We start from the raw sequence: 19,813 nt of genomic DNA, 5'->3' as shown, positions 1-19,813 counted from the left end.
AGTGTTACAAACATATTTTTACCTCATAGTAAGCTAAGTATCCCTTTTCCCTTGTGGCATCACCTTGTTCTCCAGGACCATCAGCTGGAGCTCCAAGTTCAGTACTTTCTTCATTAAATAGAGTATATGATCGACCATAAGTTGGAATTCCAAGAACCAGCTTGTCACGATCTGCACCAGCGTCCAAGTAGAATTTGATGGAATAGTCCTTCAAGGAAAAATCTAGCTAGAATTTGGAACTCTTTCCACACTTTTCTTATACTTACAATGTTCAATTCACTGTCATAGTTGTACTCATCTTCCTCTTCCAAAGAATACAAAGGTGCATGATGGTTAGCTGATGGTTCAGTGGAGCTATGGAAATCGTAAGTCAGCAGATTAAACCAATCGAGGTATTTATTAAGTTTTGGGATATCATAACCCTTTTCGATGTATTGTATACCAGCAGGCACAGCCATTGTCAACAGAAGTCTTGAAAAAAAGTGTTCATTATTTATCAATCTATGAGAAAAAAGCTTGCAAATTCTACCTTGGTCTTCCAGTCTTTGCTGATTCCCTATCAAATTCAGCTCTCAGCTCTTGAACGAACTGGGCGTAATTGTCCTTATCACGTGATTTACCTCCTTCTCTGTGTGCTGGATATTCCCAATCCAAGTCCAGACCATCGAAGTGATTTTGTCTTAAGAATTTCAAGATATTCTTAATAAACTGTTGTCTACGTTCAGAACTTGCAACCAATGGGGAAAAACGTGACGAAGCTTCGTTCCAACCACCAATAGCAATCATAGTTTTGAGCTGTTTATTGTAGGTTTTAAGGCCTGTAAACTTAGCATAACCACCTTCATAAACGAAAAAAAAGAGAAGTTTAGGATTATCTTTAAAAAAAGGGTAAGAAAATTTAACCTTGTTCGATGTCTTGATATTTATCAAATGGTTTCATGGTATTGTCTTTTGTAAATCCTCCAAAAGCATAAACCAAATGCGTACATAGATAAGGATTTATATTTTGAGGGTTGAATTTAGCTGTTCCAGGTCGATAGACACTCCAATTTGTGTAGTAGCATACTACTCTTTCCTCCGTGCGAACCTCTGTAATTATAAGCAATTGTAGTTTAAAGGTTTGTAATTATTTTACTGTTTCGATGAAGACTATACGGAAAATGTTTAAAATGTAAATAATACTATTTTATACATAAACAGACATAACTTATTATTATTATTTATATACAGAAAGAAGAAAAAGAAGGAATTTACATCCATATAAAAAGATTTTTCAGTAAAGGGTTTCATTTTAACTAACCCGCTATTTCGGAAGCTGTCACTTTTAAATCAATTTTGAAGCTTATTACTTATTAGAAAGATACACGCTTAAACAAAGCTTTCAATTTTTTAAAAGTCATTTAAAATTGAAGTAACGCAGAAGTTAAACTTGAGCTGCTGGAACAAGTTAATGATGTGAAAAATTAAAATTCGCTGACGAACAACTGAGAATATAACTATTCAAGCCCGTTATAAGGACTTTAAATAAGGTTTGTCGACAAATGACATTTCACAACATTTGAGAATTCAGTTGACTTAACAACTCAAGGTGGTTGTTTATAAGCACAGTCGTATTTTTGCTGATTTCTGATAATGATAAGCAGAATTTTGACGTTTGGGTCTAAGGAACCTTCCCTCTGTTTTTGGTGCGGTTTGTCTGTGCAGCGTGATTGGGCTTTAGGTTAGGTTAAAGTGGCTGTCCGTGATGGAGTAGGACACCCGTTTTTTTTTAAACCAGGACAAGACATTATTTATTCCAAAAAGTTCCTCCTTTATTACGGCGGAATAAGAGACTTAATTTCAGTCGTTCAGCGTACACCACCAAGCTCTTCATTTTTTTAATCCATCTGTATAAAAGTGAACCTAGACAGATCTGGAAGGCATAGAAATCTTTAAGTTTCTGCCGAATTAAGGGTGGAGGATGGTGTGGCCTTTTTGGTTTGGAATTAATTCTAAATACTTAAGAATTACGAATTGGACAATGTTGTTGTTAACCCACTGCGGTGAAGCTTAAAGGCGAATAGCAGAGCTTGCAGCAATTTGTTTGCTATAAATAAAACAAAAGGTGTTAGGCAGAGTAAGGTGTCCAGTGCCAAAGCGATCCGCTTATTCATAAGCAAGCTGATTACCGATGTATATAACCAATGCGTAATTTGGGGTTGCAAGCCCCATCGGATGGAATCAACGGTGGCGTCTACAGTTTCAGTAAGGTTGAACTACTTAGTGAACACCTTATAAGGATTCTTCGACTTATTCGGAGCCCAGGCCTGTAAGGAGCTGTTTTATCCGGCTCCCCATCCTTAGAGTTATACTTAGGATCTGGCCCTTCAGGTTGGGGGTTGTGTGTCGGGGTGACTTCCTGGCCACGTAAAAGCTTTCATATAGTTGCGAAGCACCAAAAAGCTTCGGATGTTGACAACCAACGCAAACAAATAAAGGACAACGAACTTCGGATATGTACGTGGAATGTTAGGTCCGTTAACAGACCAGGTGCGGCCGAAGAATTAGCGGAGGCCCTAGAACGATATAAAGCAGATATCACCGCCATCCAGGAAATACGATGGGATGGGCCGGGCAAAAAGAGGATGAAAAACTGCGATATTTACTATGGTGACTGCTACCACGAAAACCAACAGCGCTTATTTGGATGCGGCTTAGTCATTGGATCCAGACTTAGGCAAGAAGTCTTGAGCTATAGGTGCATCAAAGAGCGCCTCATGACCATACGCATCAAGGCTAAATTCGGCAACATTAGCCTAATATGCGCGCACGCCCCCACAGAAGAGAAAGACGACAACACCAAAGATATGTTCTTCGAGCTCCTAGACAAAACATATGAGCAGTGCCCTAGCTATGACATTAAGATAGTCCTGGGAGATTTTAATGCCAAGCTAGGAAGGGAAGACATCTTTGGTGAAATAATCGGGAAGAACAGCCTACACGACAACACTTCCGACAATGGATTCAGGCTCTTAGATTTTGCTGCGGTGCGAAATGTCATGGTAGCCAGTACGCGTTTTCCACACCTCAACATCCACAAAGGAACTTGGTCCTCTGCAGATCAATCTACCGTCAACCAGATTGACCATATGCGATCGACGCCAGACACGCTTCCAGCATTATGGATGTACGAACTTTCCGAGGAGCTAACATCGACTCAGACCACTACCTCGTTGTAGCCAAGGTAGCACTTCGGATTTCCAGACCCAAGGCAAAACAGGGAGGTGCTGGGAGAAAGTACAACGTCGAACGGCTACAATCGCCAGAGATCGCCAAATCCTTTTCCGACCGAGTTACAAGTAACCTCTCTCGAAGTTCTCTGCCGCCAACACAATTTTTCGAAAACCAGTGGCAACATTGCCAAGATGCAATCAGAGAGAAGCCGCCTCTTATGTGCTGGGTTTCAAACAGCCACCAACAAGGAACCCCTGGTTTGATGAAGAATGTCGGCAGGCAAATGATGCCAAACAACAGGCACGCAAAGTGGCACTGCATTAAAGGACGAGAGCTGCTCGTGAGCTCTATGAGCAGAAGAGACGAGAGGAACGCCGACTTCTCAAAAGGAAAAAGAGAGGGCATGAGAAGCGTGCTGTCGAAGATGTTGAGAGGTATAAAAGCAGGAATGAGGTTCGAAAGTTTTATGAACAGGTGAAACGAAATTCACACGTACATAAACCTAGAACCGAAGGCTGCAAAGACGAAAGTGGAAACATCATAGTGGAACCGCAGTCAATGCTGACGATATGGAGGACCACTTCTGCAGACTGTATAACGTAAACCACGAGCTGAATTCCGCTGTCAGGCAGGATGATCTATTCAACATAGACGACGAAAGCCAACAATCCCGTCCTCCCGACTTAGACGAAGTAAAGATAGCCATATCTAAGCTGAAGACTAATAAGGCCGCTGGAGCGGATGGCTTGAATGCCGAGCTCTTTAAAGCAGCTGAAGATAAGTTGGTTAGGAGCATGCACCAACTTATCTGTAAGATATGGTCGGAAAAAACATGTCCGATGAATGGAACCTCAGTATTGTTTGCCCGATCCTGAAAAAAGGAGACCCTCTTAACTTCTCCAACTATAGAGGAATAAGTCTACTTAACATCGCCTATAAAACCTTCTCTGCCGTAATATGTGAACGTCTAAAGCCCATCGTCAACAACCTGATAGGTCCTTATCAGTGTGGTTTTAGACCAGGAAAGTCCACAGTTGATCAAATATTCACATTACGGCAGATCCTGGAAAAAACTCAAGAACACCAAATCGACACACACCATCTTTTCATCGATTTCAAGGCCGCATATGACAGCATCTACAGGGACGAGCTGTATAGAGCCATGTCTAGTTTTGGCATCCCTGCCAAACTCATCCGTTGGTGCAGGATGACCATGGAGAATTCACGCTGTTCCATAAAGGTTGGAAACAACTTAACAGAACCTTTCGATGTCAAAAAAGGTTTTAGACAAGGTGATGCACTGTCATGTGATTTGTTTAACATCGTGCTTAAAAGAATAGTGCAGAGCTCACACGTCAGCACTAGAGGCACTATCTTTTATCTGTCCAATTACTGGCATATGCTGATGACATTGACATAATCGGAAGAACTCAGCGTGATGTCAATGGGGCTTTTGTGAGTATTGAGGCAGAAGCGGCAAAAATGGGTTTAACGGTTAATGAGGGCAAAACAAAGTACATGGTGCCGTCTAGAAAGGACATACAACACCGACGTTTTGGTCAAAGCGTCACAATCGACAGACGTAACTTTGAGGTAGTCAAGGACTTCGTCTACCTAGGCTCCGCTGTAAACGCAGAAAACAACACCAGCGCTTGGATCAAACGCAGAATAACTCTTGCTAACCGCTGTTTCTTTGGACTAAGAAAGCAATTGAGTGGTACAGTAATCTCTCGAGGGACCAAAGTGTTGCTATATAAGACCCTTATCATCCCCGTGCTAGACGGTGCATAAGAATGGACAATGACAAAAGCGGATGAAAGGACCTTGGGTCGCTTCGAGAGAAAAGTTTTTCGTGTGATCTACGGTCCCGTATGCATCGAAGGGGAGTGGAGGAGAAGATGGAATGACGAACTGTACGGGCTGTACAGCGACGTAGACTTAGCCAGTAGAGTAAAAGTCCACGACTAAGATGGCTGGGTCACGTAGAGCGCATGGAAACCAATGCTCCGGCCCGGAAAGTCTTCGAATCCGCACCCACAGGACAGCGCAGTAGAGGAAGACCGCGGATCAGGTGGCGCGCACAAGTGGAAGGTGATCTCACCCAACTTGGAGCGCGAAACTATAGACATCTAGCTAGGGACCGAGCTAGATGGAGAAGTTTGTTGGGTGAGTCCCTAGTTCAGTAACTAAGTAAGTCTTTTATATTACGTTTCCAATTTATTGTGTTGTCTAAAATAAGACTCAGATACTTAGCTTTCTGAGAACTTTAATAAGATACATTTAATATAAGGCGGGTTAACATATGGAATTTTGTATTTCTTCGAAGAAAGGACTAAATCGGTTTTGTCCGGGCTAGTCCACACCGATCAGCCCAAAGTATAAGTTTGTATTTAGCGTTTTGTAAGAGTTCTTTAAGAGTGTTAAGACGCTTTCCTGAAACCAGTATAGAAACGTCACCCGCATAGGCAATCACTTTAAAACCCTCCCCATCCAGAGCAGTTAGGATTTCATTCACCCCTTGGTTCCAATGGAGAGGGGATAGAACACCACCTTGCTGTGTTCCTCTGCTAACGAAAATTCTAGCAGAAGAGTTGCATAGTTTTGAGTTAGTTATTATTATTAAGTATAATGAATTAACTGCCGAAGCGAAGCTTCTTGACTTTGATGTTTTTGACACGCTCAAAATTGTTTTAAGTTGTATAAAGAATGGTATTACTTTAGGAAGTGTTAGGGACGTATTAATGAAGCAAGCACAGCTCAGCTTAACGGATTTTTTTTCGAATCATAGTAATTTTTATCTATTTTTAGCAGCTTATTATTTAAAACTTGCTACATTCTTATGCCTACCCACATAGCAATCTATAGTTTTTATTTTATAAAAGATCTATAAAACACCAATCGGAGATCGTGCTCGGGATCAAGTTGTACTTTTTATTTTATCAAGCGTGACAAAATTAATTTGATTAAAATCATGTTATTGTGACAACAAGTTAGACTTTTGGATTGAATCAAAGGACATTGAACTTGTGTAATCCTATATTCTAATCTTTCAATTGGAGGCTTATTTGTTGTTTGTTAATAAATAGATTTTTTTTATAAATGTCTTATAAATAATATCTCACCATTAGCAAGAAGTACCACACACAGCAGGAAGAATAACTGCCAAACCGCTCCGCGCGGAAGCTAAAAATAAAAAATAAAAATAGCTTATTAATAAAAATTTAATATACTTGTTATCAATTTTTAATTTCTTAATATTATAAAAAAACTCATCATTAAACATTCACAAAAATGTATTTTATTAATACAACATTTAAATTAAATAATGTCACCAATAAAATTCATCATCAAGGTATCATGTTTATTGTTATTTAAATGTTACTCGTATCAAGTTTAATAGTTTTGATTCTTTATAAGTTGGAAGGTTTCAACTACTGTTGACAATTTATATTCTTATTATAAATCTAAATCCAATTATAAATTAAATACCCTATCGTAGATGAATTAAGCTGCTACATCCGACTTGAATTCATACAAATTTTGTTATACTCTAGATGGGAATATTATTCAAATACGACCAATTCGAAACTTAAAACCGCAAAATAATCGGGGAACTTTCGATTCAATTCTACGAAATAAACAGGGTGCTGTGAGAGTAAGTTGATTTTCTTTATGCCACAGATAAATTGACGCTGAATTTTCAATATCTAAATGTGTTTGAACTAAATTTTAACACTACTAAGCTCTAATTTGAAACAATGTAATTATTATTTCTTGAAAACTAAATTTTGAAAGTCTCTCTCATTTCGATATCTTAGTCAAATGAAATTTTATAAATTCTGCGGTTACAAGAAGATTCACCCTGTAAAATTGATTTTGTAATCAAAATTAACCGATACCATTCCAATACCTCTGAAAGCGCACAAAAATAATCAAATTCATAGAAAAAATAATCATCATCATCATCATCACAGAATGAGCTTACATAATTTAATACTTAATTTACAATCATTTTTTTATTGTTTGTGGGCTTGGCGTATATTGGTTTAGTTTTCACTTTCAGTGACCCGTATGAAGCAATTTGAATGATTCATAAATTATATTTTAATAGATTCGAATAACCTTGTAGAGGTTGTCAATACACAAAAGATACTAGGAAGAGACATTGAGCCGGCAAGAACATATTATGTAAATGGAGTTAACTGGTTTTTTAAATGGTTATGTAGACGACGGAAAAAGAGGTCAAACACTGCACTATGGTTGATTTCTTGTTATCCGTCAAAAGTAGCTAATAGTTGGAAACGTGCATATAAATATCATTCATTCATATCATTATAAAAATTGTATTAATAATATTAGCTTTTGAAAAAATTATTTTTTTTTGAACAAAAGTTATTAGCAATCGAAATTTCAATTAAACTTTTATACCTGTCAATTCTATAGGGTCCGCCATTTTGGTAAAAAATCGTTTTCTCAAATGAAGCTCATTTTATCTTGGCGGGTTTGTAAACAAGCAAAAAAGCCGATACATCCAATCGAGTCACTGTTTGTTGCGGATTTCGGTCCAGAGGCATAATTGGGCCATTTTTCATTGAAAATGAGCAAGGAGTGGCCGTTACAGTCAATGTCGGGCATGTTGAACGAATTATTTTTCTCAAAAAATGAAGGATATTGCCAACATTTGCTTTTATCAGGATGGCGCAACGTCCACACAGCCGAAGCTACACTCGATGTTTTTATGGCAATTACAAAAAAAGAAATTATTTGGCGGATCCTATACTTAAGCATTAATCCGTTTTATATTATAAAATTTAGGAAATTTACAAAAAGGATCTCAACAAGACATGAAATGCTTTAATGATCTTGAATTTCAAACGTAGGTTCATAGAACGAGTGTTTTTTTTAGAAGTATAAAACATAACGTTGGCAAAACTGTTTTAACTGGCGGCCATTTTATCAACTGTCAAGTGATTTATGAATATTAATTTATTATTGATGTTAAAATGGCAGACATGTGCATTCAAGAGGACACAAGCGTCCACAGGTTTTTCTCAAAACCAACCTCTGTCTATCAACTCCTATTCTCACCACACAGTGGTGAACATCGGGTGCCTAGTACCTCAACTGGAGATTGGGTTCCAACCCCAGTGGAAAGTTGTTGGGGGCAGCAAACGAGAGAGGGGGGGAGAGATGTTTCAACAAAGGCACCTCTCCTTATCCAGACGGCAGCGGACGAATTCTCGAGATGGAATCAACGGTGGCGTCTACAGTTCCAGTAAGATTGAACTACATAGTGATTACTTTATAGGGCTTCTTCGACATATTTGGAGCCCAGGCTTGTAAGGAGCGGTTTATCCGGCTCCCCGTCCTTGGAGTTATACCAAGGATCTGGCTCTAGAAGTTGGGGGCTGTGCCGTCGGGGTGACATCCTAGCCACGTAAAAAGTATCTTAGTTGCGAAGCACCAACAAGCCTCGGATACGGACGGATTCACTGTTGACAACCCACTCAAACTAAATAAAGACAACGAACTTCGGATATGTACGTGGAATGTTAGGTCCCTTAACATACCACGTGCAGCCGAACAATTAGCGGAAGCTCTAAACTGCTGGAAGGCAGATATTACCGCCATCCAAGAAGTGATGGGATGGACCGGGGAAACGCAAACTTAAAGACTGCGATATCTACTACGGCGACTGCTACCGAGAACAAAGACAGCGTCTATTTGGTGTGGATTTGTTGTAGGAACAAGACTGGCTATGACATTAAAATTGTCTCAGGAGATTTGAATGCTAAGCTAGGAAGGGAAGGCATCTTTGGTGGCATAATCGGGAGATACAGCCTGCACGACACCACCTCCGACAACGGATTCAGGCTGGTCGATTTCGCTGCTGGGCGAAACGTTCTGGTAGCTAGTACGCAGTTCACGCATCTTAATATCCACAAGGGGACATGGAAATCTCCTGATCAGTCAACCGTTAACCAGATTGACCACATTGCGATCGACGCACGACACTTCTCCAGTATCCAGGATAACCGAACATTCTGAGAGGCCAACATTGACTCGGACCATTACCTCGTTGTAGCCAAGGTATGACTACGGATATCCCGATCCAAGCCCAAACAAGGAAGTACTGTGAGAAGATTCGACGTTAGACGGCTACAATCGCAAGAGACTGCCATGTCCTTTTCCGATCGTGTCTCTAATAACCTCTTAAGGATTCCTATGCTTCCTGCATTAAGCATTGAAAACCAGTGGCAACATTGCCTTGCAGCCATCAGAGATGCCGCCTCTGAAGTGCTAGGTTTCACACGGCCACCACAGCGAAACCACTGGTTTGACGACGAATGCCGGCAAGCTCACGTAGCGAAACAAGAGGCATACAAAACGGCGCTGCACAAAAGGACTAGAGCTGCTCGTGAGCTCTACGAGCAGAAGAGGAGAGAGGAACACCGGCTTCTTAGATGGAAAAAAAGAGAGCATGAGAAGCGCGCAATCGAGGAGATAGAGGGATGTCACAACAGGAATGAGGTTCGTAAATTTTACCAAAAGGTAAAAAAAACCTCCCAAGGGTACCATCCACGAACCGAAGCCTGTAAAGACGATCAGGGGAACATCGTAGTAGAACCGCAGTCGGTGCTGAGAATATGGAAAGATCACTTCTCCAAATTATATAACGGCGATGACGAACTGAATTCCGCTGTAAGGGAGATAGAAATACTCAACCTCAGCGACGCAGATCAACAATTCCGCCTACCCGACCTTGACGAAGTGAAGATAGCTATATCTAAACTTAAGTCAAACAAAGCTGCTGGAGCTGACGGCATCGCTGCCGAACTATTCAAAGCAGCAGGCGATGACTTGGTACGGAGCATGCACCAACTCATCTGCAAAATATGGTCGGAAGAAAGCATGCCCGATGAGTGGAATCACAGCATAGTATGCCCGATATATAAAAAGGGAGATCCTCTAAATTGCGCCAACTACAGAGGCATCAGTCTCCTTAACATTGCGTATAAGATCCTCTCTGCCGTATTATTTGAACGTCTGAAGCCATTTCTCAACAACCTGATTGGTCCTCATCAGAATGGCTGCAGACCAGGAAAGTCCACTATCGACCAAATATTAACACTACGGCAGATCTTGGAAACAACCCAGGAACTTCAAATCGATACCCACCATCTCTGTATCGATTTCAAAGCCGCGTATGACAGCATCTATAGGGAAGATCTCTACAGAGCAATGTCTAGTTTTGGCATCCCTATCAAACTTATCCGTTTGTGCAGAATGACGATGGAGAACGCACGCTGCTCTATCAAGGTCTTAAAAGATCTTACCGATGCATTTGATGTCAAAAAAGGTTTTAGACAAGGCGATGCACTGTCGTGCGACTTCTTCAACATCGTTCTGGAAAGAATTGTGCAAAACGCTACCGTCAACACTAGAGGCACAATCTTCCAAAGGTCCATGAAATTACTCGGATACGCAGATGATATTGACATAATTGGAAGATCAAAGCGTGATGTCAGTGGAGCGTTTTTGAGCATTGCGACGGAAGCGAAGAAGATGGGTTTAGTGGTGAATGAGGGCAAGACCAAGAACGACGGCGTCTTGGACAAAACATCACCATGGACAGCTATAACTTTGAGGTATTTAAGGATTTTGTCTACCTAGGCACCGCTGTTAATACAGACAACGACACCAGCACTTAAATCAAACGAAGAATAACTCTTGCAAATTGGTGCTTCTTTGGACTTAGAAGGCAATTGAGAAGTAAAGTCCTCTCACGAGCATCTAAAATCACCATCTATAAGACACTCATCATCCCGGTTCTTATTTTTGGCGCTGAGGCCTGGACCCTGTCAAAGAAAGATGAGAGCGTCTTAGGATGCTTCGAGAGAAAAATTCTTCGGGTGATTTTTGGTCCCGTATGCATAGATGGAAAATGAAGGAGAAGATATAACGACGAACTGTACGGGCTATACAGCGACACTGACCTAGTTAGTAGAATTAAAGTCCAACGGCTTAGATGTAGAGTGGATGGACATCAACGCTCCAGCCCGGAAGGTCTTCGAATCCACTGCGTAGTAGAGGTAGACGCGTAGTAGAGGAAGACCGCGACTCAGGTGGCGCACCCAGGTGGGAGAGGACCTCAACCAACTTGGAGTGCGAACCTGGAGACAGCTAGCTAGGGACCGAGCTGGATGGAGACGCTTGCTGGTTGAGCCCCAGGTCCGCCCGTACTGTAGCGCCACCTTAAGTAAGTAAGTAAGTATCTACAAAAATTAATTGTTTGGTGGGCTATAAGAATTGATTGAACAATCGGTCAATACTTCTATAAAAACGAGGCTGACAAGTTAGTTACAAGCCATGATTACTGACTTATTCGTTCATTAATTTAACAACCATAATATGCAGAAGCTCTAGTTTCAACAAGACGCCACATTAGCCCCTGCCGCAATTCATTTATTGAAGGAAATGTTTGGTATTGGTATAGTTTCACTTTACGGCACCGTGAATTGGCCCCTCAGTTCTAACGCTCTTAACATTTGCTTTTTTTCTCTTGGCTATGTTAGCAAATAAATTTGCCTAATTTGGGGCTGAGAAAACTCACAAAATGTTGTCTCGGACCCAATCCATCTAAGGAGAGTGACAGTTAAGTGAGGATTGTAGAGTGGTATCATTGGACTTTTCGGTCAACGGTGGGAGTAAGGAATCAATTTAAATAACTCTTTTTATACTGAAATTCCATTTAATAAAAATTGACACATGCCAATTCTTACTGACTGACAAATTTCTCGTGACAGTTTCATTGCATAATCTTGAAATGTGCTATGATCGAAAAACGATGAGGTATTGAACAAAACCTTTATGCTTCAATGTTCGTTGCATTTGACCAATTTGTTTAAAAGTTGAGAGAGCTGCATTTTATTGCATTCGTAGTGGGATGCCTAAAATTAGCCTATTTTTCTTTCAAAACTATTGTCCTTTAATGTTTAAGTATAAGGAAATGCTTCGCCCAAAAATTGTTCCACCATTAAATTGCAAACACTTCTGACACACCAATAAATTGATGATTTTGAAGCACGGTCGATGTCCATCGTAAACTACATGGTTCCGAATTTCCACTTCCAAAATTGTAAGTTTTCTTTCATTTCATTAAAAATTTATAATAGTGAAAAATACTAAAGAAAGTTCATTGTCATGACAAATTTTTACAAAATTGTTTATGAAACAGAATTTGACAGTTGTCAAATAAAAAATGATCAATTGTTACTCGTCGCAATTGTCAATAATTATGAAATAAGCTACTGGTTCAAGACACCACGCCCGCGCCACCGCGTCGATCCGCACAGCCCTTGCTAAAATCTTCAAACAATTCCTAAATTGTGGTATCAGCCGTCTTGGTGGATTTGCACATTGAACCCTTTAATTTTTTTGTTTTGTGAGGAACCGTTAAGGGCCTATTATGCCAACAATCCGATTCTTTATTATAAATTTGAAAAAACGTTCATCATAAGCTTTAAAATATTCTAATAATAAAATTTTCTACTGCAAACAATTTTAATAAATTGCAAAACATCATTTCTTGAACAAAAACGTTTTACTTTTATCTTGTATTAAAATTTGTTAATGTTTATTATTTAGTGGGTTAAATTCTCAGGTTTTCTAAATTTACTTTGGTAAGTTTTTATCAACTTAAATTGTAATTGAGTAAAGGCAACGTTGTTCCATAAGACTTTATACCTTAAGTATTGGTATTTTTTGTTACGAAATTTCTTTGCTTCCCTTGTTTTCGTTAAGAAATGTATTGGTCCCCTAAAATTGGTAATGCCTGTAAGAAAACTCCTAATTTGCTTCTCTGTTATTTCAAATGTTAATTCAAATGTAGGTAAATATTATATTCCAATTCCCATAAATAAAAGAGAAAAGTAATTTCAACATTTGTCTGCATTACAATTATACTTTTTATAGAAACCTACAAAAAAGTGACAGCATTCTTGTAAAATTCCTTTAAAGTAAATCTAGATCATTTTCCACTACCATAAGCTAATTTTTCCTTAATTTCTTGTGTTTATGTAAAAAAAATGTACAAAACACCATCTATTTGTCGACCATAAAACCTATCATGATTAGCAAAGATAGATTTAAATTGTTATTGCACTTCCCTATATATGGATACAATTGGGCCACTGAAACATTACAAAGTAAAGTTATAGGTACAATATATTTCAATCAATCGTAAACCATTGGACTATTGCAACAAAATATCAACTGACATTTACGTACGTTTACGCGTATATTTTCATATTGCGTCAACATCAGAACGGCATCACACAGGCAGGCCCATCATGCAACACTCGGAGCACATGTAATATTATGGTTGGAACTTGGAACTGAACCAAAAGCTGAAAACAGCGATAGCGGTTGGAATGTCACCTAACCAGTAGCTCAAAAATAATACAAAACCACATGCGTGAATTGCTCACAAGCCGATCGACTGACAGACAACAGCGATGTAACCAACCAAACCATTGGAACCAAAGTCATTTCCACGTCTTACTGCGGCTTATACCTTCGTCTCTACGTCACGTCGTCATTGAATTATATCCACTTTTTATTAATACAAATTATGTTAAAGGAAATATCATATTTTTTCCTAACCTAAACTCAACTTGCCTTGCCGCGAGCTGCAGCAAAAATATATAGGCCGATCTATCTCAAGTTAGTAGTGCAGATAGTGGATATCTGTTACACTATATTTTTGTGTGGTCCCACAACTATTAAGTTAAAGGTGCACTAAGAGAAGTAGGAGAAAAATCGGTCGTTGATCGTTTTTCTATATCCAAAGCAGCTCATAACCCAGTGCTAGAGCCCGACTTTAAATAGGCTGCACTCTGTGCACTCTCTTGCTGCAACTGCAACGCGCAGTCTTATGCAATGTGGACACGCTGCATGCGGATGATGGTTAAAAATATGCGGATAAGATGCATCGTCACACACTTAGCTAATATAAACAAGCATTTTTCAGATGATGATCATGATGATGGTTATAGGTTGTATAGTTATAGTATGGTGCAAGAAAATTTTAATTAAATAACAAAAACCCCAATGAGGCTAAGTATTTATTTAAGACTTGAATGTTCCTATATTTATTTTGAAAAAAGAAAAAAAAAGAGCTGGTAGTTATAGTCTTATATTATAGATTAAAGACTTCAGCCAGCACAGGTGTTGACACATTGTAAACATGATCAAAGTTTTATTTTTAACAAACTGAAATTGTTTACTAATAGCAGATCTAGCCAAATAAAATACACCATTTAAGATTCACAAATAATTGGAACATGCTTAGTTATAAAGCCTTTCGCTCTCTACATCATGCTCGAGTTGGCTTGTAAATTTATCAAAACTTAAAAATATATATAGTAGGTATATTATACTCAGCATTCTATTTGGCATTCATGGCAAGGCAATTGCATTTAGAGTTTATCATGGTGATGATGATGGTAATGGTGATGCAACAACAAAAAATGCTGTGCCGCCACCGCTGCTCCGTGCAATCTCATGGCCGCATCTTAAGATGCAATAAATTTAAAACTCAGCTTGAATTGATCGCATGGTTGGCTGCGTAAATTTAGATCCAAAGACATCCAAAGTCTAAAGAAACAAATCATTTTTCAATCGCAAATAAAAAATTGTTTTTGTTTTCTGTAATTATTTCAGTTCTAGACTTTAATGCCAGGTTACACAATTTGAACAGACTTAAAAATAAAAAAAATTGTATAGGAAATATTTGATGAAAATTGATCTAGTTGGTTTTACTGGATCTTATTACTATTGTCACAAATGTCAGTTTGGTGTTCATACTTTCTAGATTTAGTTCATTCTCATCTAAAAGGTGGTTAATTTTTTAAGGGCCGGTGTTGAATGTGAGCCACACCTAAATTTCAAGTTTTTGTCTGCAATTCATTTAATATTTCTCAATTTCAAACTAACTCAATTTGAACCATGAAAAAATACATAATCAAACAACGCGTTAAAGTTATCCAGGCTTATTATTAAAATGGGTGTTCAAACCAAAAGGCATACCGTGCACTTCGTGATTTGTTCGATCAATTTAATCGTCCAAATATGCGTACAATCGGAAAAATAGTGATAAAACCGAGTAAAGCGGATCTGTAGGAGTTGTAGAACGCTAGTCCATGCTAAAAAATTTCGTATTACTGCTGTTAGCTATAGTAAGCCTGAAGAGCCATCCACTTCAAATCGTCGTCGTGTCCAACAATTGCACCTCTCACGCTCGTCGTTGATGAACATTATAAATGAAATATTTGCATTAACAAGTTTACAAGGTACAATTGACTCAAGAAGAACTTAAACCTCTTCATCAAAATGGTGGAAGTGGGTTCTCAATTTTAGAAGAATATCATCTTCAGTGATGACGCACATTTTTACCCCAGTGGATTCGTCAATAAGCAGAATTGTGACATTTTAGCAAATGATAATCCAAGAGTAATAGTCGAAAAAACAGTAACTGTGAATGGTGTTCTTTATTGTGAGATTATAACCAACTCTGTGTGGCCCGAATTAGAAGATAAGAATATAAACGATGGGTGGTTTTAAAAGGACGGTGCCAGTTGCCACACAGCTAACGTGACAATGGCTGGTATGCGAGACAAATTCAATCTCCCTGTTATCTCAGGTTAAAACCATGTGATTTCACACTGTTTAAAAAATCAAATGGGGTGGCGCAACAGTCCGTTGTGAACCAGGGCCTAGTGACTTACAACTCTCAACCATTCCTGTGTGCGAGAACTGTTGTCAGGAATGGAAGGGACCTACAATTTTAGGCCGAATCCAAACGGATAGTTTAAGAAAGCACTTTTTCATGACGAGAATTACTCTTGAAGGATTTGTCAATTCCTCGCAAGAGGCAGTACCCGCGAAAATTAATTTTTTTAAAATTAAGGTGGCACAGGCAGGGATTGAACCCAAGACCCCTTGCATGGCAGTCCAACGCACTAACCATCATGCCACGGGTACTACTGTTGTACACACTGTTGCTAGAAAGAATTCAAGATCTAAATGATGACCTTATTCGGCACATTAACGGCATAGAACCTCAATTATGCCTCAGCGTCATTGGAAACTTGAACCATTGGATTGAGGTGTGTCACCGAGGTAACGGCGGCCATTATTTTGTTCGACACATAATTGATCCATACCAATTTTATCATTCAAAAAATATACCAATAATTTCTTAAATAATTTGTGTTTTATTCATCAATATCGGCCCTAAAAATATAATCACCCGTTAGATTAGAAAACATCAAGTGTCTTCTTAAAATTTCATTATGATGTGGAGTACCTCAGGGAAGCCATTTAGTACCTCTTTTCTTTGTTTTACCTATAAATGATGTTTCACTGATTTTACTTTAAATTGAATTGGAGATTAAAGCTGACTACTTGACTACATAAGGATTTTAAAGCGAGCTACAATTATTGCAAGATTTTGTTAATAATTTCATAAGCTTTACAACTTTCAACTATTTGAAAGGTATATTGGTTAAATAAAAAAATAAATTCATCTTTATGTTGTTATGTGATTTTATTATGTGATTTTATCCATCATGTAGTTGGATATACTCGTATCTTGATGCAATCCAGGCATTAAAATACTCTAAATGCTTATATCTTAGGTTGCGAAAACAGTTAACAAGGTTACTGCATTGTTAGTCCAGTTTGCAGAATTTATGTTAATTTAAAAAATTGCAAAAAAATATAAAACAAACAATTGGAAAAATGTACATAAATGATCTAATCATTACCTTGTGATGTTTGTGTTGTGATGTGATGTTAATGCTGATGGATTGTGTATTGTCTTTTACAATAGAAAACAAAAATGCACAAAAAGAATTAGAATGTTTAAAGAGAATCTCACAGTAATTATATGGTATAAAATTTATTCATTTTAATTCAGAAGCTTTTTTTAAGTTTGTTGTGTAAATTACCTTTCTTGAAAAGACAAATTATTATAATAATGGTATAGTGAAATCACAAAGAACCATTAGCATGATAGCTGATAGTTTTATAGTAGAGAAATCATCAGACCATTGTCATTGAGTGCAAGCTGTTTTTTTTTTGTGTTTTTAAGGAAGGAAGTTGAATGAAGTCTTGAAGAAATTCATTAAGTTATCATTCTTAGTGAAAATTATTGTGGGAATATGACCCGTAAGAAAAACTGAATGAAAGATTGTTTGCCTTTCAAAAAATTTACAAATGATTCTTTTATAGCAACTTTCAGAAGGAAGAAAAACGATTAAAACTTTTGGTTTTCAATACCAATATTCTTGAATAGGCCTACTTAAGGTCTTCCCTTTCTACCTCAGACTTCTTGTAAGCAAATAAATTAATCAAATTTCAAACTTACTTCTGTAATCTATTTCTAGGCTTCAATACAAGATTTCATATATTCCTACAAAGTATTCAAAATGTTATGTAGAGTCTTTTAAGCCTTCCTGTATGCGAGTCATTTGAGGGTTGAAAGGGAGCTACAGTTTAAATGCCGAATCTGAACGGCTAAATTTAGAAAGCATTACTTTTCTTTTCTTTCAATTCCTCGCAAGAGGCAGTACTCATGAAATAAACTTTTGGTGAAACAAACAGGGATCATGGAAATTTTTAGGTTGGGAAGTAGAGATGGCAGTAACTCATCTGCGTTACTAAATTCGCACTGGAAAGCACCGTTTTGATACAATAAACGAATGTATTGAAAAAAAGATAATTTTATGACTTATTTATATTCAGAAAATTAGGGGCACGAGAGCCTTTTAGTCGAGTTTAGAAAGGAAAAGTTTATCAAGATTTTTAAGGAATGCCCTTCCCAAGGCCAAGCCAGGAGTTTTACAGAGACAGTGAATCACAATTGCACTTTCATGTTGGTCGGCGATGCTAGGAGAGTGATACCTTACCTTGCTGCATGCTCTTCTATCGGCCAATCTCCGGTACTGAACCTGGCTGTATCCTACTTAGGTCTGCAAAAAAGTTCTATAGAACGCGAGTTGATGTTGAGGCTGTGTGGATAGTACATCCCTGCTTTGTTATAGACTTGTTTCAATTTTGGTTTGAGTTTAAATTAAGTATTTTGCATGTTTCTCTGATTGCTAGTAATTTAGCTTGAAATCCGGTAGCCGAAAAGGCTTGGAGAAATTTAAGAACTCAGAGAAGATTCTCGAACTTCACAGAAGCTGTCTTTGCAAAATCTTTTTAACTTCCCATAGGAAGTCATTGTAATGGGTCCGATTTGTCAAATTGAAAATTTTGACATTACTCGACGTTTCAAGGTCCCTAGAGTCGAAATAAAAGATGTCTATGCGTGCCTGTTAGCATACGTTCGTACGTTCGTACGTCCGTGCGTCCATATGTCCGTACGTCCGTTCGTTCGCGACGTTTTTTCGTTGTCCATAGCTCAAGAACCAGAAGAGATATTGACTTCAAATAAATTTTGTTATACAGATAAAAAGGCAAAAAGATGCAGAAAAGGCTCTCAAAAAAATTAAATTTGGTGGGCGGTTTTTACCATAGCAGTTTTAAAAAAGACGAAAATTGTGGTTAACCGTAAATATCTTACGAACCAAAAACGTTAGAGACTTGAATTATATTTAATAAAATATATTGTAAAGTGACACCAATCAAACATAGTTTTTGAAAAAATTCCAATTGGCGGTTTTTTTTTAAATCAAAAAAACTGAAAAAAATTGTCACCTCGAAAATTTTACGAATACAAAATGATTTTATCTCCAAAACAATTTTGTGGAATGAAAAATAACGTTTTTGACATCTGGTAAAATTTTGAGAAAATTCGAACCGATAGTTTTTTTTTTATAAAAAAAAATAAAAACCTAAACAAGAAAATTAAAAAAGTTGGTTAAAATTAATTTTGGACTCAAATATCTTTTTAAAACTTTGAGATATTGGCTTTAAACTACTTTCATCTATTAAAAAATATTGTTTTCAACACTCAATCAAATTTTGAGAAAAATATAATTGACAGTTTTTTTTACAAAAAAATAAAAACTTGAAAGAAAATTAAACAAAAGTTGCTGAAAATTGTTTTACGACTCAAATATCTTTTTAACATTTTGAGGTTATGGAAGCCTTAGTTTTAACTTAAAAGAAATATTGTTTTCAACATTCTGAAAAATTTTGAGAAAAATCGAATTGAATTTTTTTTTATAAAACATTAAAAAGCTAAACAAAAAAATTCAAAAAGTTGGTAAAAATTAAATATCGATTCAAATATCTTTTCCAAAACTTGAAATTTAGGCTTGAAGCTTATTTTATCTTATAAAAAATATTGCTTTAAGCATTCTGAAAGATGTTGAGAAAAATCGAATTGACAGTTTTTTTACAAAAAATAAAAACATAGTTAAATTAAATGTTTTACGATTTAATTTTTAAAAAAAGTTTATTAATTTTACTAGCTAACTAGATGTTAGCCGGAGTATCAGATCTTAAGAACTAACTTATACAAAACTGAAAAATATTCTATGTGACTTAAAATCTAGAGTAAAAATACTAAGTCATCACTTTGAAATGT

The 19,813-nt window shown here is 37.4% G+C and overlaps 1 protein-coding gene across 1 annotated transcript in view; it reads right to left on the bottom strand.

The window, feature by feature from the left end:
- LOC129944870 (mucin-17) overlaps positions 1-19,813 on the bottom strand; it is a 121,686-nt gene that overhangs the window by 38,890 nt on the left and 62,983 nt on the right. Inside the window, exons 2-6 of the mRNA XM_056054532.1 lie at positions 6,336-6,396; positions 904-1,089; positions 530-839; positions 267-471; positions 23-208 (exon numbers count right to left, since the gene is read on the bottom strand). Coding sequence (XP_055910507.1) covers positions 23-208; positions 267-471; positions 530-839; positions 904-1,089; positions 6,336-6,396 — 948 coding nt within the window. The remainder of the gene's footprint in view (positions 1-22; positions 209-266; positions 472-529; positions 840-903; positions 1,090-6,335; positions 6,397-19,813) is intronic.

Source organism: Eupeodes corollae, chromosome 2, assembly GCF_945859685.1.
Source record: "Eupeodes corollae chromosome 2, idEupCoro1.1, whole genome shotgun sequence".
Taxonomy (NCBI): domain Eukaryota; kingdom Metazoa; phylum Arthropoda; class Insecta; order Diptera; family Syrphidae; genus Eupeodes; species Eupeodes corollae.
The sequence above is the reverse complement of the archived record's forward strand: the minus strand, read 5'-3'. Positions and strand labels throughout refer to the sequence as shown.